The 22,375-nt window shown below is 35.2% G+C and overlaps 2 protein-coding genes across 3 annotated transcripts; both read left to right on the forward strand.

Annotated features, from left to right (window-relative positions):
* Nucleotides 1-5,858: 5,858 nt before the first annotated feature.
* On the forward strand, nucleotides 5,859-7,706 carry LOC104224227 (cytochrome P450 94C1-like). Its single transcript, XM_009775831.2, has one exon. It carries the CDS (start codon nucleotides 5,931-5,933, stop codon nucleotides 7,434-7,436), a length of 1,506 nt encoding a protein of 501 aa, XP_009774133.1. The 5' UTR covers nucleotides 5,859-5,930; the 3' UTR covers nucleotides 7,437-7,706.
* Nucleotides 7,707-10,584: 2,878 nt separating this feature from the next.
* LOC104224228 (uncharacterized) lies at nucleotides 10,585-21,975 on the forward strand. Of its 2 annotated transcripts, XM_009775832.2 has the most exons (15): nucleotides 10,585-10,954; nucleotides 11,040-11,166; nucleotides 11,283-11,323; nucleotides 13,517-13,610; nucleotides 14,383-15,317; nucleotides 16,299-16,430; nucleotides 17,047-17,119; nucleotides 17,438-17,477; nucleotides 17,735-17,807; nucleotides 18,261-18,326; nucleotides 19,352-19,432; nucleotides 19,519-19,691; nucleotides 20,210-20,256; nucleotides 21,141-21,378; nucleotides 21,483-21,975. In XM_009775832.2, exons 1-15 carry the CDS (start codon nucleotides 10,755-10,757, stop codon nucleotides 21,791-21,793), a joined length of 2,631 nt encoding a protein of 876 aa, XP_009774134.1. In that variant the 5' UTR covers nucleotides 10,585-10,754; the 3' UTR covers nucleotides 21,794-21,975. The 2 variants fall into 2 exon arrangements, with proteins under 2 accessions (XP_009774134.1, XP_070006998.1); XM_070150897.1 differs by lacking the exons at nucleotides 10,585-10,954; nucleotides 11,040-11,166; nucleotides 11,283-11,323 and adding an exon at nucleotides 11,908-12,071 and having other exon boundaries at nucleotides 12,452-13,610.
* The last annotated feature ends 400 nt before the right edge of the window (nucleotides 21,976-22,375 follow it).

Raw genomic sequence — 22,375 nt, forward strand, 5'->3', positions numbered from 1 at the left:
TTTACTAAATCTTTTTATTATTTTAAGAGGGTTTAGTGAGAGTTTTGGTTAAAAAAGGGGTGTGACAGAATCCGTCGACTCTTTTTACACTACTAAAAAATCAGGTTTTAGTGACGAACAAATTCTGTAGCTAAACAGAAAAATTCGTCGCTAATTAACGACAGATTATCAAAAAATTCTGCTAGCTACGAGCGTTTTAGCGACAGAATAGCAACGTCGTTCGTAGTTAATTTTAATTTTTTTGTAGTGTTAGTTTTTGAAGGTTTAAATTCAATAAGTGTCTTGAGACATTTGTTTTTATGTATGGTGTTTTTTTAGTGTAGATCTACTCATGTGCCTACTGAAGATAGACTCCTATCTATACTAGTTATCTTTATTTGATTTTATTTGTTATGTTTGCATGTATAGTATGGTAAAACGTAAAGTGTAAATTGTTTTATCTTCTTTTTACTTTATATGCGGCAGAAACTATGTAATTAAGATTGTGAGATAAGGTACTAAGTTTTACCAAACACCAAGATTGACCTTCTAACTGGAAGACAGCTACATGTTTCACCCAACACGAAAACATGATTTCATATAGTATATATTATATGAAAATTGTCCAAAGTGTACGTCAACCTATTCCTTCACTACCCTAATCAGCATGTTCTATCTAATTATACATATAGTATATATTATCTGACCTATCCTAGTCCCTTATTATTTTTTTTACATATAGGGTGTGTTTGGTAAGAAGAAAAATATTTTTCGAAAAATGTTTTCCAATTTTTTCATGTTTGGTTGACTTAAATATTTTGGAAAACATTTTTTTTATCAAGAGAAAGGAAAACATTTTCCAAAACTCTTTCTCAACCTTCCTCACCCTATTTCCTTTCTGTCACCACCCACCCTGCTATCCCCCAAAAAAAATATCCTTTTTTTTAATTGTAATTTCAAATTTTTATTTTTTCGTTTTCCTGCAAACATCACCCCCTACCCCCCCTCCCATTCCCCGGAACTTTTTTTTATATTTTCAGTTTTAGTTTTTTTCATCTTTCGGTTAAAGGTTCAAAATTTTACAAGTTTCAAAGTTATGAGTTCAGAGGTTTACGTGTTTGGAAGTTTACGGGTTTAGAAATTATAAAGTTTACGAGTTCGAAAGTTCGCGGTTTCGAAAGTTTATGAAATTTGTGGGTTCGGAAGGTTGTTGGTTCGAAAGTTTATGGTTTCATGTTTATTGTATCTAAATTATTTATGAATACTCTTGAGAAGTTATTTTCCTTAATTTGCGTACCAAACACCGGAAAATGAATTTACTACTTGTTTTTCAAGAAAATAGTTTCTTCCACGAAAAACATTTTCCTTTATACCGTACCAAACACACCCATAGTCACACCTCCTTATAGAAAAAGGAAACGGTAAAATTGTTTCTTTGTGACCAATAATCATGGGAGTCGTGAAATCAGATACGGATGCTTGCGTTAGAGTAGACTGCTTATATTATTCCCTTAATGTGGCTCTTTCCCGAACCCTGCGTAAACACGAGATATTTTGTGCATCAAGCTACCCTTTAGTCACAAGTTGTTTTAGACAAAGATAGAAATCGGGAATGGACTTTATTTTGAATTGTAAGAAACTATACGTGCAAATCACCTTCTTTTGATTTGAACATTATAAATCTTTTTACGATGAATAAACTTAGCTTGTAGCGAAATATTACTTAGAGCACACATTTAGATCCCGTTTGGCCATAGATTTTAGTTACTTTTTCCTATAAACTGATTTAGAGTAATTTTTTCTTCCGCTCACAAAACTTTAGTTTTCTTTTTTCCAAATAAAATGCATGTCGAAACACAACTTTAAATTCCAAAAATTATTTTTCAACATAGCTTTAGAAGTTCGTTTTTCAAGTTTCAACCAATCTATGTCCAAACGCTAGCTTAGAGTTTATTATAAGTGTTTTTGCAGTGACCTTTCAAGTTCACGTATGCCCTTTAAGTTTAAGAACCTTTTTTTTAATGGCTCTTTAGGATATGAAAGGTACAATGTAATTTTCAGTAACAGAAAGTGAAAGGGGAAATAAATAAGAAATGATTAAAAAGTACAAACTTAAACAGTATCCTATAAAGTGTAATTGTCTTTTATTATACTTTTGATTGAAATCATACTAGCTAATAACTTATCGAATCTTACTGGATGGCTTAGCATGCCCACAAATATTTCCAACATGTGAAAGAATGAAAAGAACAATAATAGTACTCATTAAAGTAGCTATAGATAAGAGAAACTCTATTATAATTATATATTTTTACATTCACATGCAACAGCTACGAAATTTGCATGGAATTTTGTACCAACAACATCGACTTCTCATGTCAATTTGATCAATTGGACAACGTCATTTTCATTATTGCAAGTTGTTCGTATAATTGTGACGCGTGGTAAATATTCCGCCGCCCTTAACTAGAGGTGTCAAATTTGAATTTGAAGTAGTCTTTGTTAGGATGCTTTCTACCTCCGATGTAAAAATTTTCGGTGCGAATTTGTATTTAGTCAAATTTCAATACGAGTATCAAATAGCAGGTAGAAAACAAAGAAGTTATTCGTACTACTTAAAAATAGGGTTGTATTCTGGGCCGGGCCCGGGCATTCGTGGGCCAAACGGGCCGGGCTTTGTGGGCCTGGGCTCTGGCGGTTCCGGGCTTCGTGGGCTAAGAACCGGCCCGTGACGGGCCTAAGCCCATATGGTCCTGGGCTAAACGGGCCGGGCTCGTGGGCTTCGCGGGCCTAGCGGTTTTTTTTTAAAGGCAATTTCTTGTAGTACCATGACTATATTAAAAATATATATGTAGTATATATGTAGATCTAATTATTAAAGTGCTTGACGAAAAAGAAAAATAACAAAATAATAGTAAAACACTAAATTGTCATGCATAATATATTGTCTTGTAGTATATATATTGTATCTTATGTATATATATTATAACTTATTACTTATATATTTTCTTGTAGTATATATTGTATGTTATGTATATATATTCTCTTATATATTTTCTTGTAGTATATATTGTATGTTATGTATATATATTCTCTTATATATTTTTTGTAGTATATATTGTATCTTATGAATATATATCACTCTTAACTGTTGCGCGAGGCCAACCTTTATAAGTAGGATTAAAAACTCTTCTAATATAATGAACCCAATTAGGATTAGATGCAAAAGTATAAGGTAAGCACATAACAGTAATCATCTTTGCTAATTCTTCACGATCTCTATTTGGATCGTAATATAAAATACCTCCGGTGACAGTGTTAATTCCTGGTTGAACTAGATTTGAACCTGTACTAGGGTTAACCGCAGAATCTACACTTGTCCCCTCTAGCTGCGCTTTCATTTGTAAAAATCTAGCCTTATCTCTAGGGTGTGTTTTTATGTGCCTAGTCAAACTACCTGTGCCGCTACGGTCTCCAGTATATTTATGCTACATTAATTTCCCACAAGTTTTACACTTAGCCTTATTTTGTTCTCTTACTTGAGTAAAAAAATTCCAAACTAATGATGTTTCTAGGCGTTTAGCAGGTTCTCTATTAAAAGTAGGAGTTTCTACAGGTGGGTCGACCGGTGCATCACTTGGGTTATTAAGAGGACTAGTAGGTGTATCATCTAAATCCGGTGCTTGAGTTTCATCATCATCCTCATTTTCCTCATTATTTTCTAAGATGGTTTCATTAGGATAAAGAGCATTCATAATTTCATCATCTAATCTATCACCTGGTGCAACATTATGATAAAATTCACTATCGGTAAATTGAAAACAAGGGTGATCACTATCAAGAATTACGGAAGGAGGAGGACGTCTAGGTTGGCGACTACTTTCAACTTGCTTATCTTTTCTAGGTCGGGGAGCCGGGGGAAGGGTAGTTGGTTGGCCACTACTTTCACCGGTTTTATCTTTTCCTTTACCAAACATTTTTTTCAAAGTAAATGCCATATTAATTATAATTATGCAAACTAAACCACACAAAAATATATTCTTAAAACGTAAGAGTTGAAACGAGTTTACCGGATTGCCGAACAACTTCTTGAAAATTGAAAATCGTTGAACACTTGAAAACTTCAATTCAACAACTTCACAATTTTTCACGAAATTTCAACAATAAATTAAGTAATTGTAGTAGAGAGATTGAGAGATATTGATGAATTGGTGAATAAAAATGAAAGAATGAGGGGGTATTTATAGTTGATAAATGGAAAAAGTGTAATTATATAAAATTTGGGGTTAAAATAAAGTTTGGGGGTCAAATGGCCATTTCCTAAACTTAAAAACGGTCAAATTGTCAGCCCAAACGGCTAGATTTTAAATATGGCCATTGGAGAATTTTAAAAACAATTTTTTTTTAAAAAAAAAAATAGCCGTTGGGCCCGCCAGGCCCGGCTGACGGTCCCGGGCTCGTAGGCTAATATATGAAGACCGGCCCGTCACAGTCTTCTCAGGACCACCAGGCCCTTTAGGCCCGTTAGGACCGCGGGCCCGGTCCGGTCCGGCCCACCAAGCAGCATTACTTAAAAACAGGAATATATTTAATGACAGACAAATTATGTAGCTAAACAGTAAAATTTATTGCTATTCCTACTTAGCGACGAATTAACAACTGATTATAAAAAATTTTTGTTAGTTAATTATGAGCGATTTAGCGATAGATTAGTGACGAAGTTCGTAGGTAAATTTCATTTTTATAATAGTTATTAGATCTAATAAGCATTCTAGAAAGTTAGATATTACCCACTAGCTCTTAGTCATTGATAAATCAAGTACACTATATAAATACTTCCTTGTAGAAAAATTGATTAGAAAAAAACTGAAGCTCATCTAAAATGGAAAAGTATAAATAATAGTACTTTGCTTGACTTTTTAAGGATATATTATTAACTTTAAGGAACATGAGAAAATGCTCCCATCTAGAAATGATTGTACTGCCTAATATTTTTCCACAAAACCTTAGGTTATAATCCTATTAATGAAGAATAATAGCATGTGCTTGAATTAATATGGGTGTATGAGAGTGGGAAGTTGGAGTGGTTGTTGTGCAAACTTCCATTAATTAGTACTATTTCATATAAAAGATGCCTCTTATTGCTTATATAGTACGGTTTAACTTTTACATTATCATTATATTTCAATATGTCTTATTTTTTAAGTTACAATCTTACTATTATGAACATACAAGGCGGAAGCAAGATTCGCGGTCACAGGAGCGTCATGACATTTAATATAAATTTATCACTGCTCATAAAAATTGATACGGGGATCTATGCTAATATTTGATTATTTTTTTAAAGATATTTATAAGTATATATCGAGTTTTTGCTAAAGTTTCAGGGTGCCAGTGACCCCTCTCCCTATAGTGTGCGTTCGCCTATGCTTATAGATATATTTTAGGTGAGCAAATAATGTAAAATATTTTACTTTGTCATCAACCCAATAGTCCAGCACACTTCAGTGGAATCACCTAGAATAATCTAGATTTTCCAACCAACAACATTGTTTTTAGAAGATAAACTCTACTCATTCTATGAGGTAGGAGTCTTTTATAGACTAGTAGGTGGAACAGTCTCCCCAAGAGCAAGGAGGGAAAGATGCCGAGGGTCTATTTGGAAACAGTCTCTCTATCCTAGGGTAGGAGTAAGGTCTGCGTACATACTACCCTTTTCAGACCTCACTAAGTGGGATTATATTGGGCGGTTGTTGTTGTAGGTGGAGAACATAGAATGGACCTTTTAATATAATATGCTGTTGTATCATATATTAAAGTATGTGTAATTTATATATAAAATGTATTCTTATTACAATATTGGAGATCAAGTTATAACTCCTCTTCCTCTCCCACTGGTTTTCTATTCTCCATCATCTTTCTATTTTCATCCATTTTTCATCCATTTATCCATGGCCTCTCCTTATTTCTTTATCTTGTTTCTCTTTACCATCTCTTTTTTCTTCTTATTTTTTATCCTTTGCTATATACTAAGACTAAAGTTTTGGTGTAAATGTGAAATTTGCAACTCTTATATTTCAGCTAGTTGGTCTTCTAAATTCACCAATTTATGTGATTGGTATACTCTTCTTCTTAAAGAATCTCCAACTAGAACAATTCATATACATGTTCTTGGCAATACAATCACCGCGAATCCTGAAAACGTCGAGTATATGCTCAAAACAAGATTTGAGAATTTCCCAAAAGGGAAAACGTTTTCTACAATTTTAGGTGATTTTCTTGGTAGAGGTATATTCAATGTAGATGGAGATTTATGGAAATTTCAAAGGAAAATGGCTAGTCTTGAACTTGGACGAAGTTCAATAAGATCATATGCATTTGAAGTTATACATAATGAGATTCAACAAAGGCTTCTCCCATTATTAGCTTGTGTAGCTAATAAAGATGAGATTTTGGATTTACAAGATGTTTTTAGGAGATTTTCTTTTGATAGTATTTGTAGATTTTCCTTTGGATTGGATCCAAAGAGTTTAGAATTGTCTTTACCAATCTCAGAATTTGCTCTCTCTTTTGACTTAGCATCACAATTATCAGCTGAAAGAGCAATGCATATGTCTCCAATTATTTGGAAGATTAAAAGATTGTTGAATATAGGGAGTGAAAAGAAGTTGAAAAAAGCCATCAAAACGATCAATATACTAGCTCAAGAAGTTATTAGACAAAGGCGAAAATTAGGGTTTTCGAATCATAAAGATCTTTTATCAAGATTTATGGGAACTATAGCCAATGAAACTTATTTGAGAGATATTGTGATTAGCTTTCTTTTAGCTGGTCGCGACACGGTTGCATCTGCATTAACAAGTTTCTTTTGGCTAGTCGCGAGACATCCACAAGTGGTTGAAAAAATTAGAGACGAAGCTGATAAAGTTATTGGTAAAAACCACGAGATCACAGATTGTGAACAAATGAGAGAGCTTCATTATTTACAAGCAACAGTTTATGAGAGTATGAGACTTTTCCCTCCAATACAATTTGATTCAAAGTTTTGTTTGGAAGATGATTTTTTGCCTGATGGGACTTTTATCAAGAAAGGAACTAGGGTTACTTATTATCCTTACGCTATGGGAAGAATGGAGGAATTATGGGGTTCTGATTCTTTGGAATTCAAGCCAGAAAGATGGATTAATAAAGATGGTGTTTTTTTTCAAGAAAATCCTTTTAAGTATCCAGTATTTCAAGCTGGACTTAGGGTTTGTTTGGGGAAAGAAATGGCTCTTGTTGAGATTAAAAGTGTGGTTCTCTCATTTCTCCGACGATTTCATGTCGAATTAGTTCATCCATCACACCACACTCCTCGATTCTCTCCTGGTCTTACCGCCTCGTTTCGTGGCGGTTTACCAGTGTTTGTAAGAGAAAATTGTTCTACTACTAATTCCTGCAGCCTCAAGAAAACTTAATCTTGATTAAAACTTGTTTTTGCTTGTTGATAAATGTAAGTTTTTTTGTTTGTTTGTTTTCCTTTTTTTTTTTGTGGGCAAATTGTACCATTCAATAGGCACATATTTCCCCCCTTTTTGGCCAAATTGGCTTTTTATGGGATGGCATATCTGATTTCCTTCGATGTGATTCTACTTTCTTATGTAACTTTTATTTTCCCCACTTATTGTGTTGTACAAAATTTCTGGCTATATATATTATGAAGAAGAAGAAGCTGGTCATTTGGATCATTCTATTTGCAGTCCTTACTGCATGGACTCAGTTTGGTTCGTAAAACAGTTAAACCTCTTTTTTTTTATAACAACCTTCCTATAACATTTCACTATAATGGCTAAGGTTTTCTGGAACAGATTTTTCATATTATCTTATATTTTATGTTCTCTATAACAATAAAAAATATCGGGACAGACGATGTCGTTATAGAGATGTTTGACTATAATTGTATTACTTATCTTTCTCTGGTTGAAGCTTGTGCATAAGTTGTTTATACGTATTACTACCCAAGTCGTGGTAAATAAGCAATCTTCTCTCTAAAAAAGCATTTTTCTTTAGGTACAAAAGTACTTTCAGCCTCCTCGAAACTTGACCAAACAGACTATTAGTTTGATCTTGAAGTGTATTGTTGGAAATCCGGCATATTCCGTAGTGTACTATTGTTTGATCTCTCTTCAAAATGGGGTTTTTAATTTGACAAGCCGAAATTTTTCATGACGTCCCATAATAAAAATCAGAGAGAAAAAGATTGAGTAAATAACCATATGATAATTAAAATCTCCACATATTCAAAATAAAAAAGGAGGAAATAGAGAAAAAATTATTAAAAAGGTACGAGAAATCTCAAAAGAGAATAATTTTTCGCAAGATTCAATCTTGCTATTAATTATGTCACATGTTAGATTATTATGGTTCAGTTTAAAGTCTAAGGTGAAGTTATTACGACTCACGTGGCCGTTAAGGCGGGGTTTAGAGAAATTAGAAAATAGCCACTTTTGACCATTGATATTAGAGTTTTAGCCAATATTTAAAAAGGTATTAGCTGTTAATAATTAGCATTTAGCCACTACTTTTACACGAAAAAACGTTTCGGACAAAAATACCCCCAACTAAGACATGGAACAAGTCCAACACACTATACTGGAGTTCAAAAGAATTTCGAAACTTCTAAAGGCAAAGCTCCAGCATCGTATGTTAGAGTTCAAACTCAGTTTCAAACATGATTCGCAACATACGATACTGGGATTTTAGTAGAGAGTTTATAACTCAAGAAACAAATCTTGATTTTTAACTTATAAATGTTTAAAGTTCAGTAGTTATTCATGTAGTTCTATCATATTTTAAGTAGGGTATTTTTCTATAAATTTTATCTCCGAATTAAAAAATAACTATTTTTAATTATAAATTAAATACCGGCTAAACTCTATTAACCAACACAAAAAGTGGCTACACTAACTAATTTTCACAAAAGATGGTGGTCCAATTAGATCTTTCAATTAGTAAAAATTGTACGGGCCGTCTTATTTGGTCGCCCACATTTAACCTATACCCATTTTTTAATTTTTTTAACTTGTATCCACTTTCTAAACAACTTTAGGCCTCTTTCTCCTTCTCCTTCGTTTTCTTCTTCTTCTTCTTCTTCTTCTTCTTCTTCTTCTTCTTCTTCTTCTTCTTCGACGAAGCTACTGTAATAGAAGTCTCAATATTTTGCACGCCTCCCACAATAGGACTCAATCTTAAAACTAAGCCAGATATTCTCATAATTTATGTATGTTAGACTTCTGATAACATTTCTTATATTCCTTCAAGATTATGTCAACCCATAATCCATACGGGAGTCTAATGACAGTAATCCTAAGATTTTTTGTCTTCTTCTCCTTCGTTGTTGTAATTTAATTTTGTAAGAGCTCCTAAGCATGCTGAAGTTCAACAAATATAAACAAAAACTTCAGCTCCTAAGCATGCTGAGGTTCAGCAAATATAAACAAAAACTCCAGCTCCTAGAATGCTGAAGTTCAGCAAATACAAAAATAACTTCAGCTCCTAGAATGCTGAAGTTCAGCAATTACAAAACAAACTTCAGCTCCTAGAATGCTTCAGCAATTACAAAACAAACTTCAGCTTCAGAAATTACAAAACAAAAACTTCAGCCAAAACATGCTATAGTTTTATTGAACTGAAGTTTGTCATTGCACTATGAACTGAAGTTTGCGTGATTGCCTTTACTACTTCAGGCCCGTATGTCTGAAGTTACGCGAAAAGTGGGTACACTTGTAATTTTTTTTCAAAGCGAATATAAGTTAAAAGGTGACCCAAAAACTAGGTATAGATGCAAATGGGCTTGGCTATTTTAGCTATTTCTATACTAAATACAGTCTACATCAGATTATACTTGTAATTTGTATTAAAAAAGTGGCAATTTTTATACAGAATTTCTAAAAAGTGACTAAACTTTAAATAACATGCCATAATTTGGGGGAGAAATTAAAAAATAGCCAGTTTTATAAGTGGTATTGAAAAATAGCCACAATTTCAAAAGTAATCGAAATTTAACTACTTTTCATGTAAAGATAAATCTGAACGAATACACTGTTCAAAATTCGAAAAATACTCCGTCATAATATACTGAAATTCCAACATAATATACTGGAACTCCAATATATTACACTGGAGTTCCATCATAAGTATCAGTATATTATGCTGGAGTTCCAGTATAATATACTGGAATTCTACTGGAATTCCAGCATAATATACTAGAGCTCCTGTATGATAATATGCTGGAAGTTCATACACAGGTGCTCCAATCTCCAGTATATTATGCTGAAACTTTACGCGTGTTAGAGTTCCAACATAATATGCTGGAAGTTCATACACAGATGCACCAATTCCCAGTATATTATGCTGGAACTTCCGTGTTACAGCAAAATAGTGATTATTTTTTAATAACTTTGCAATTGCTGATTTTTTTTAAATTACCAGTCCGAAAACTGGCTAGCCCATGCTATTTTTGCCCATAATTTGGCCAGTTCATTACTGCCTGAAACCTATGTAGTAAATTGTACAAAATCAATAGCAAAAAGTACAACATAGTCAGTTAACGAAATTCCCAGCTTCCTACTTCTCACAAGTCACAGCCCTCGCTATATTAGAAACGAGGGTTCGATTCCCAGCAGAGAAAATCCCAAACTCCTTACGCCGTTTTCTCTTTCTCGCGCGCTTTTTCCACTGATTCTATCCAATTAACGTACAAAAAACAAATTACAAAAAAATAAAATCCGAAATCCATGGGAATCGAGCCTTCTCCGGCCGCTGAGAAAGTTTCCGGCGAGTCTCCGTCGAGAATTTCAGTCTCATTGTTCGATTATTCAGTAGAGAATCACTTCAAAGCAATTGATACAATTTCTAAGCTCACCGGCGTACCTGAAATTGATGATTCCGATCAAGCTGAGATTAATCGATTAGCTTCCTCCATCACATTCTTAAAGTAATTTCAAAAAATTACTTTTGAAATTTTGTCACGTTAAAATTTTGTTGCTTTTTCGTAATTTTTTTGATCTCGTAACATGCAGAGAATGGAAAGATCTCAAGTACGAAGTAAGAGAAGCTAAATTTGCTTGCGAGAATGAGAGTTCTAATGGAATTAATGTGATTGGCGAAATAAGTTTGCCTCAATTTTCTTCAGCGGAAGTTCCCAAGGTACATTTTGTGAGATATTTAGCTGAATATATATATATATTTTTTGGTGGTGTTAGTTTGATGAGATAAGTTTAGTTTATGTATTAAGAAAAAATAAAATGTTGATTTTGTTGCAGAAGCAGTTGGTGAATGAGCAGCCAGTTCCTCGAGAATCGAGGTAGGCTGAGTTATTATTTTATTTTTGTATAATATTGGTATAATATTAATATAGCTGACCCCAACTTGTTCAAGATTGAGGCTTAGTTGTTGTTGTTGTATATTACCTGACATTGAATTTTTGTGGAGCTATTTTTGTTTTTCTCCTAGTTTGCATGTCAAATAAGCTACAAAAGGTTGAGATTTACAGGATTCAGATGTTAAGGGTCAGAGGTGGATGCAGCATTGCCGCATCGGGTTCATCTGAACCCAGCACTTTCAACACGGAGCAAATTTTATGTGTAAAAAATTCACTAAAAATGCAACAAATAGTAGCTATGAACCCTTAACTTTAAAAATACAATGAGTTCAATGCTAAAACCTTAAAGGTTGAACTCATAGAGCTTAAATCCTGGATTTGAAGTTAGTGGAAACCAAATTATGTTAGTGAATTAACTGGAGTTTATGTTTCTCCATTCAGAATGAGCTCATATGAGGGGTCAATGATCTTGCTTTTATGGTTGAAAGTATCAGCTGATTTTGTATCTCGAACTTTCCTTGCAATGCCGATTCCACCATACTGCCAAGAGTAGTATCTAATGGCCATATTTTGAGTGCATCACCACGATGCCGGGAGTAAAAAGAGGAAATATCTGCACCATAGGCGATTTTATAATATATGGAGCTCTTAGTGTACACATTGCTATGTCATCAGTCAATATAAAGTTATCATCTTGGTAAAGATTTACGTAGCTTCCACCTAATGGCAGGTAGGCTGATGCATCCACCCTCTATAGCTTTCTTTCTTTTATATGTTTAATACCAATCCGTGCCTTCTCCGGTGACCATTTCGACAGCACTGCTGGTGGCGCTATGCCTCTTCTGGTGACAATTCGGCGGCAAAAAATTCATTCCAGTAGTCTTTTCGGCAGTACCACCTCTTTTATCCGCAATTCCAGCCGTTGCTCCTGTGGCTTTTCAATCAAAACAATTCCTTCTGTTGACCGACAAATTTCCGGTCACTGTTTCAGAAGTCTTCTTCTCTCATTGTTCCATAGTACTAGAGTTGGTTATTGAGTCTATTTATTGAACAATGACTTATTAGTAACTGTTCCAAAAAATCTGATTCTTTTTTCTTTCATGCTATCAGGATGTGGGTGTTGGTTATTGAATCCGATGCTGAACACTGAATTTCCAGTCACTGTTTTGAAGAAAAAAGTTTCTTATCCTCCTTCTCGTGGGTACCAATAACAGTTAATTTTGTCTCACGACAGCGACAAAGAGATAGAAGTTGATTCCATATCCTAGACTTCGGAGGCGGAGGTAGCCTTTTTGGCTACGGGTTCATCTGAACCCATAACTTTTGACACGGAGTATAGTTATATATGTAAAAATTTATTAAAATCTCAACAAATATTAGATATGAACCCATAATTTTAATAGTACAATGAGTTCAATAAAAAAAAGTTGAACCGATTTAATTTAAATCTTGGATCTGCCTCTGCTAGACTTCACATTCTAGTTATTTGCAAATTTAAGTTGTTTCACCGTATTGAGTTTGGGGGAGCATGTTGAAATTCAAGCGAATTAATGATATTATATGTATCTAAATTGACAAAAAAGTGGGCTCAAGCATGATGATATGGATATATCATAATATTCTCTAAGGATACTTTAGAATATTTTGCTTTCAATTAATATTTCATAACTAGGATACCGTAGAATATTCAGCATTGATAAGTATTTACTCACTTTGTTAGGAGTAGAATATAACTTCTGACTACATTGCATATAACCTTAAACTTCTACATAAGGAGCTCTTCTTGTAGATTATATTTAATGAGTCAATAAAAGTGTTCTCTCTTCTTCCCTCTCTTTTCACAGGTATAATTAAGTATTCTTTCCATTGTGTGTGGTAGGACTGGTGTTATTCTTTTCCTCACTGTTTTTTTGTTCAGCGTGTGGCAATTAGCTCAAGCTATTCTATAAAGTTTATATGGCAGATGGTTTATTAGTGGCATTTGTTCTGGTTTGGTACGTGTGCGGTGCATGCGTGCTTCCATTTTCTCATGATTGTTCTGTGATAGAGTGACCTTGGTGATCTCTTAAATTTTTGGACAAGACTTCGATGTGTTTTTGGTTATACATTGATCAATTTATTATAGATTGGTTTCCGAAATACTTTAGACTGTTGTCTACATTGTATCTTTTGCAGCAAAGACTTTGTAATGTATGTTGGAGGTCTAGTGTGGGGAATGGACTGGTGTCCCCGAGCTTATGAAAATAAGGATGCTCCTATCAATAGTGAGGTACCTCTCTTATAAATCTACTTTTTTATCCTTCTTTATCTTCCTTAAAAAAAACTGAGATGTCAAATGGATAAGTCTGTGCCATCTCCAATTCCTTTTCGGGTACCTTCTCTTTTGGTCTAGAGAGAATACTAATTGCTTCTACTTGTACATGACTTCTATGTCCAGTATGAATTGTATAATGGAATCTGTCACTGAAACTTGATTATTCTGAGCAGACATTCCGCATTCATCATTGTTTATTTGAGATGCAATTGGTTACTAGGAAGAATGAAAGCTAATCTTGATTTGTCAAGAAACATGTTAAAGGTAACAATGTAATAGAAAATTTGTATAAAGAGCAGGGAACAAATGAAAGATCCTATCTTCGAGTTACAGGAGCACAGCAATTTTTTGCTTACTGTAGCATTTGTCGCTGAGTTGTTTGATTCTTCCTATCTTTAATTGTTTTAAAAAGCTTTATGGAAATGCAGCTGTTTTCGGTGTGTCATTTAATACATTGGTTTAGTCATCAAAAGTTATAATATCTGGAGCAGTCTTATCTCCCCAATGGAGTGTCATAGAGAGGGGGAAGGAAATGAAATCAACTTAATCAGTGAAACGTAATTATTTTGGGTTCCATTTTATACTTACTCTGTTACAGAGTGTCTCATGTTTGATTTGCTTTATCGAGAAAGATCATGTCTTTATCTGCTCTTCTTTTAGCTATATCAAACATGCTTGCTCAGATATGATCCATATTGATTTCTTGCCTTTTCAATTGATTCTGTAGTTTGTCGCAATTGCTTCTTATCCTCCTGATTCATCATACAGCAAGATTGGTGCCCCACTTACAGGCAGAGGTGTAATTCAGATATGGTGTCTGTTAGATCTCATTCAAAAAGATTTAATTTTGAAAGAAGATTTGTTAGCTCAGGGTAACAAAAAGAGAAATCGAAATTGGACAAAAAATGAAGCAGATAAAGGAGAAACATCTGGACCTCGAAAACCAAGAGGAAGACCGAGAAAGAAGCCTATAACTGAATCTCTAGGTGATAGAGATTGTGATGACCACAATTTACAACCTCTTGCTATAGAGTACCCGCAGCAATCAACAGAACTTTCTGTAGATTTGTCTTGTGAAAATAGGAAGAAAGCCCGAGAAGATTTGGGGCAAAATCAAGAAAGATCCATTGTTGTGGCATCTCTAGATTCTCAGCTTACTGCTTCAAATAGGAGAGGCATGAGAAACAAGGCAAGATCAAAAGGTCAAACCGAGAATTCTGGTGTGATTCCGCTAACACAATATATTGCTGAAGAGTCTCCAGTTGTGAGTTCCCAGACATATGCTAGCAGTGGTCTTGTTTCAGCTGGGTCTAATAAGAGTGGTGCCACCGCAAAGAAAAGAAAGAAAGAAAAAGAAAGGACGGAAAACCAAACCCATGATTCTTCCTCGGATTTGCTAACACAAGATGTGGATAAAGAATCTCTCAACATGTCCCAAACACCTGATAGCCATGGCATTGTTTCATCACAGTTTGATGAGAATGGTTCTCATGTAATTCAACAAATACCAACAGATGTTTCTCTACCTAGACTGGTATTATGTTTAGCTCACAATGGAAAAGTAGCAAGGGATGTTAAATGGAGGCCTTTAAATCACTGGGATGTCTCCACACATAGAATGGGTTATCTTGCTGTGATATTGGGAAATGGAGCTTTAGAAGTGTAAGTTCTCCCTTTAAACATTTTGCACTTGTGTTAAACTTTCATAGATAATCTTTATTTTGCTCTGCATTCCTGGTGTGATTTAGAATAGAATGAATCCACTTGATGCAATCCAAACCCATTGACTGTGAAAGTCACAGAATAGACTTGATAGCTTTGGAAAGTTGCAATTTCAATTGACAAAGTTAATATTACTAAAGAGAAATATGTTTATGAAACATGATTATGAATTTCAATTTAAATACTACAGTAGGTCATACTTCTTGGTACTATTCTTTTAATATAAGTACTTTACCTTTAAAGAAAATGATACTACAGTGGGCCATAAAATTCGGACTAGAGTTCCTAGCTGCAGAGTCTATGGGCTAGAATTGGTGTGGGCTTGACTTATTCTATTGCAGTTTCAATTGATTAATCAACTAAGACACATGGATGTTGAATAGTGCCAAGGAGGATCAGCTTGGAGTAGTTTCTCAAATGTTCAAGGCCTAAGAATTATTAGCTTGAGAAATCACTTCGATGCAGTTACACCTCCGCTTTCACCATTAAGTGGACCAATTTATTAATCATACATGGAAGTATATGTCTTATTGACGTATGTTGTTGTTACTGTTCCATTGCCACTTTTTCATCTCCTTGTGCCGAGGGTCTTTTGGAAATAGCCTCTCTACCACCTAGGATAGAGGTAAGGTCTGCATACACACTACCCTTCCCAAACCCCACATGTGGGATTATACTGGGTTGTTGTATACATGGAAGTATAATCAGTAATGATTGTCTTCATAACTTGTATAGTCAGTCATGATTATTTTCATACCTTGTGTAGTCAGTCATGATTGTTCCCACACCTTGTTCTTTCTCGTTATTACTTCTTTTAGTTTCGTACAGCTTCTTGCATTGCATCTTTCTCCCACCATAAGTACCCTGGTCTTCAATGTTGTGCGATTCTGCAATCTTCATAACCCTCATTATCTAATGCAGGTGGGAGGTTCCTTTTCCTCATATAATTAAAGTTTTTTATCCTTCTGTTCAAAAGAAGGGCACTGACCCTCGTTTCTTGAAATTGCAACCTGTATTCAGATGTTCAATGCTGAAGTGTGGTGATCGGCAGAGGTAGTAGTTCAATTGTTCTTTCTATTCTGTTTGATGATTAAAAATGAATTTGCTGTGACATATTTACTATGATTTGACAATATGATTTCTTAATAAGTTTTACTTTCTGCATTTGCATTCCATTCTTTATGAGTTGTAGACTAGTTAATGATCCCTGTCTTGACGAAGCTGGGATTATGTGTCACGTGGTGAACTAAGATCAGGAAAATGCTTTGTACAGTACCATTCGAATAGATTTTGCGTTATTCACCATAGTGTGAATGGATATGGGTTGTAGACTTCAAAGTTGGCACTTAGATAAGTATTCAACTTCACAGTAGACGAGCAGCATCTCTCTATATTAGTTGAGCTTTCTGCACTATTAACTTTGTCATCTTGTATGATATGTGCATAACCACACCTGCTAGTACTCTTCCATTCCCATAATTTCATCTTATAATGCCTGTATTGGGTATTGGGCATAGCTTCTTAATTTTGGAATTGTCCATATTACAAGTTTAATTTTGTCCTGAGAATGCAACTTGTTTATTACTGTAAAGTTTATTTCTTTTTCTCCTTCATATGATCTTTCATTCTTTCTTAAATTAACCTCTCGTTGTTTCCATCTCTCTTGTAGCATTCCCTTAACAGTGGAGTGGTCTGCTTCACCTCCGCATGATATGATTCTCGCTGGATATCATGATGGAGTGGTACTGGTTCTAATTTAATTTTTTTGTTAACCTTTGCTTTTTCAAAGTAGTTCTAGAGGCAACGGTGTATTCTGTCTGGACCCCAGTACCTATTTCATATCTCAAATTTAGAGTCAGTTTGTCCGATATGTCTTGCACTTATTTCATACACTTGAAGCGATGCTGCTGCAATTATAATAATCTCGTCATCTCTAACCAATATCCTGTTCAAATTAAAATGAGTTCTGAGCACTTATAAAAGGTCGAGAGTTAGGGACAAGTTCACTGGACTTTTATTCCTTGTATAGCACTGTGAAACTAATAGGTGCTTTTGGATAGGTTGCCTTGTGGAAGTTTTCAGCCAATAATTCATCTAAAGGTATTAATTACCCTCTGCATTGCGTTTTTTGTTGGTTTCATGAGATTCAACTTAATGAGGTGGCTATTTTGTTCGCCTATTCTTGTTTTTACTTTTTCTAGTTCAGGTCATGTATGCAACATGACTTTAATGCTGTTTTATGCTTAAAGTTTGAATCCTTCTCAAAAGACTTTTCTCAAGTCATATTATCACTATACCTCCTTGGTTAATGCTTTTTGTACAATTGTGATTTCATGTTACAGTCGTTTTGCCTGCAGACACAAGGCCTTTGCTTTGCTTCAGTGCAGATACAGTTCCTATTCGGGCTCTTTCCTGGGCACCGTTTCAAAGGTTAGTGGTGCTAAATGTATTCAGTGCTATGATTTCTCTATGTCTTCTCCAAAAGAAATCTATATGGTACCTTCTCTAAAATAAAGGACATGTTGCTTTGGGTGCATCATTTGGATTAACCGTGCCTTGTGCATCTACCTATACTTGTCTTTAATTTTTCTTCAAGAGGCATCAATTGCAATATTCTGTAACTGGTGAAGTTGGTAGCTACTTAGTTATGATGGCATGTAATTTGTTTTAACATAAGTTGAGATAAGAAAATTGAAGGGTGAGTCAGCGTACGGGGTTTGTTGTGGTGTGTATCTTTCACGGCCAACTGTTTTCTTATTGCTTCAAGAATTGCAGTTTATTCAACAGTATGATTAACATATTGGGATTGTAGCAACTGTCTAAGCTTCTCTTGTATTTTGTCTGGTTTGTTTATTGACCTACTTGGTACAATGTTGTATGCAGTGATTCTGGGAGTGCAACTGTTATCATCACAGCTGGTCACAAGGGGCTGAAATTTTGGGACTTACGGTAAGCCTGTTTCTATATCTTTACGTCCTTTGATAGTCTCATTTTGATTTTTTCCCTTGGTAATTATACCCTTTTATTTCTGCCTGCTGAAAGAACAGCAATAAGCAGAAAAAGATTCATAACGATTCGAAGTAATCCATACACATTCTGCTGTATTTCTCCCCACTCTCAGTCTTCTTAGTTGACAAGAGGGGTTTGCTCTGATGGTAAGCAACCTCCACTTCCAACCAAGAGGTTGTGAGTTCGAGTCTCCCCAAGAGCAAGGTGAGAAGTTCTTGGAGGGAAGGATGCCGGGGGTCTATTTGGAAACAGCCTCTCTACCCCAGGGTAGGGGTAAGGTCTGCGTACACACTACCCTCCCCAGACCCCACTAAGTGGGATTATACTGGGTTGTTGTTGTTGTTGTCTCAGTCTTCTTAGTATCTTGAACATCAATGCTTTCTAAATAAAGGACTTGCAAGTTTTTTTTTTTGCCATGATTTATTGTGCATCAATTTTCCTTGAAGAGACATATTTTAAAATTTTATGTTTGCTTTTAATTAATGTTATATACATTTAAGCTTTATTTTGGCATTATATGCTGTATGTTAAATCCTAGGGCTCATCATACTTTTGTGAACAATATGTCGTACAGGCTCAAGCAGTACTCGGTAATGGGATTAGATCTGTTTTATATTGCTTTGCTGCAGTTTCTAATGAAAAATCTTTATTTTTTTCTCCTCTCACATGCTGATAGCAATTGATATGGAGTGCCGACTGTTTAAAAATTGTTTATCCTCAGATTGGGAGAGTAGTGAAGGATGCTTTTTGCTTCTTTTCCTAAGTAGTATCATAAGACAAATGTTGTTGGAACACAATGATCAACAATGCTATATGACATCTAGAGTTGCCAGTTGGATTGATTTTACTACGGGACTTTCAAGCAACTTTTAGGATGCAAAGCCTATATCAGTTGTTGCATTTGCCTTTATACATATACACACACAGACACACACACATAATATCGTACCTTATATATCTTACAGGGATCCCTTCCATCCTTTGCGGGAGTATAATGTAGGCCAGGGAGTTAATATATGCAGTGTGGATTGGTTGCCAGAGCCAAGGTATGAGCATACCCCGTCTAACAAATTTGATTTAGATATCTGCTTTTGACGTCTTTCTCTCAAATTGCATTTGTTAATGTTCATAGATGTATTATAATATCATGTGATGATGGGACACTAAAGATCCTTAGCTTGCCGAAGGCTGCATATGATGTACCTGTCACAGGAAACTTTTTAGTTGGGACTAAACAGCAGGGATTCCATAGTTTCTCTCGGTCTCTACTTGCGATATGGAATGTGCAAGCTTCCCGAGTAACAGGTTTCAACTTTTGAAAGCTCTGCATCTTTTCTATCTGCAATGATCTTACAGTTTACATAGATTTACGTAGTGTCAAAAGTAAAAACGAGGTATTCGTGAATGATCAGACAAGCGTTTTCATAATGACACTGAATTCCTGTGAGTTTTTTTTTTTGGGGTGGGGTGGGGTGGGGGTTACTGTTTCATGAAGCTTCCATCTGAAAGTTTTGGAGAAAGCAAGGGACAGTTTATTCTGTTTCATGAGCTTTCTGTCTACAACTTGCTCTTTATGTTTTCAATAAGGGGGACCAAGGAGGGGTTAGAAAAGAAGGGAGTGCAGTCTCAACTCTCTATGCATAGCAGCACAGCTTGGATGAAGACGAAGGATCAGCTTAATTCTAAGACCGAGGGTGTTGTGCTTTCTGAAATACATATTTTATATTGATAAATAAAGTTACATTTTCATTGAACTCTTAACTTATTTTCTTGTAATCCAGCCTGATACATTACCCTTTTCTTAAATTTTTTGCGAGCTCTAGGCCTGGTTGCATATTGTGGGGCAGATGGTACAGCTGTTCGGTTTCAGGTGTGTACTGGTTAAGATGATTTTTTGTTAAATCTGTTCTTCTTATGGTTTTTCCTGCTATATTCTTCTCTATATCGAATATTTGGAAGGCTCTGGTCGACATTGTTACTGTGGTCGTAGATGTCTGGAAAAGGGATAGAAAAGCTATACAGCAGACATTTTATGCATCATCTCTTGAATAACAACTGGTCTCCTGCAACTTTCGACCACTCTTGTCCAATTCTCTCTATAAACCACCTGATTAGTCACGATTTTTTTTAACATCTTCACAAAGTGAACACGTCTTTCTCTGTTTATTGTATCTCACTTCGATTATTTTCCGTAATGCGCTCATATTCTTTGATGGCACAGCTTTTTGGCATCTTCATTGACCGACCCTAGTGGAATCCTTTAACTCTTCCAACTTTTGAACCTTCGATTTATCACCAATTAATATCTTAGAAGTTGCTGTTTCAAGTTTCTCTGCTCTTGCATTTAAAGAAGACAATTCTGTATGAGAGTCTGCACCGTCAATAAAGCACTTGACCGGTCTGAAAAGGCATGGTGTACTGCCAACATTAGACTCGTGTTTGTGTAGAATATCCAAATGCTTCGCTGTCTGTGAATTAACTCCCGATACAATGTGCTAACTTTAACAGCTGCGGTAGCAAGTTTCTCATGGCAGCCCGTTTCTCTGAGTATTCAATGTAGCTCGTTCATTCAATGGCATTTTTCTTGAATGATAATGCTCGATGTGATTGCCTTTGAACATATGTTGTGTTTGACGAGCTTCTGTATCTCTATCTGTATCAGCATGTTAAGAAAACTTAGAATATGTACTTCTTGAGAGGTAAACTGTATGCTTGTCCAATTAGAGACCTTATTTATATTACCATTATACTCAGCTGACTAGCAGAATGGAGAATGATGCTGTGAGGAATCGCACCCCACATTTTCTCTGTGGATCATTTTCCGAGGATGAATCAGGTATCAGCGTCGTTACTCCAGTGCCAAATTCTCCCTTTCGAACGTTCTACTCAGGGAAACAGTGGCGCGATACCATCTCAAGATTTCCACATGGTGTCAATTCAGTCCCAAATCAGGAGAAACGAGCGATGGAGCAATCAGATGAACAGCCTCTGGGTAATATGTTGAACTGCTCAACTGATTTTCATTTACCCACCTCAATTATAAATTTTTAACTCCATGATACCCATTCTGAGCATGTTCATCGCGTCATCATGCAGCTCTATGTTATGGCAATGATCCGAACGTTGAAGGAGGATCAGATGACGAGTTAGTGGCTCAGAAGAGTAAACAGGCATCCAAAGCAAAAACAAAAACCACGAGCAAGAAACCGAAAGCATCAGATTGTGCTCTTATATGCAATGAAGAAGAACCAACAAGATTGAGAGAGAAACTTGAAGAATTGCCTCCCAAAGATGTATCGATCAATCGGGTAAGATGGAATATGAACAGAGGCAGTGAGAGATGGCTATGCTATGGAGGAACGGCCGGGCTGGTACGCTGTCAACAGATTGATTTATCGTCTGTTTGAATAACCTCACAGGAGGATGTAGATTGTAAGCTTGTATTATTAGTAATTTATCATGTCATGTGTACACTATTTGTGGTTAACCCCTCATAGTTTATGTATGTATATTAGCAATTTCAGTAGTAGTACTGGGGTTTATTGAGCATTTTCCAGGGACCACAGCGCTAAGAAATATTCATCGGCAACTCTAATACTCCATCCGGTCCACTTTAATTAATTTTGACCTTTTTTTGTGGTCCATAATATTTGATTTTTTTTAAATATCAAGAAAGAATTAACTTTTTTTTGCAAAGCTACCCTTGAAGTAAAGAGCCTAAGAGTATTTGTTGTATTTCCAATGAACAAATTAAGGTTAATATGGTCAATTATATGTTAATTAATGTTAAAAGGTGAATTTCTTAATATGTGTGAAAATAATCAAAAAAATCACTTAAAGTGGAAAGGACGGAGTACGTAAGTAACGCAGAGCTCGATATAACCACAGTTAATGTTAATATCAAAAAAATTGTGTCGACAAGTTTAATACGCAGTATTCAACTGTACTTTTATGAATCTGGTTGCTTTTGGGAATTGATCCTTGTTAGG

The sequence above is a fragment of the Nicotiana sylvestris genome, chromosome 7, assembly GCF_000393655.2.
Source record: "Nicotiana sylvestris chromosome 7, ASM39365v2, whole genome shotgun sequence".
Classification (NCBI taxonomy): Eukaryota; Viridiplantae; Streptophyta; class Magnoliopsida; order Solanales; family Solanaceae; genus Nicotiana; species Nicotiana sylvestris.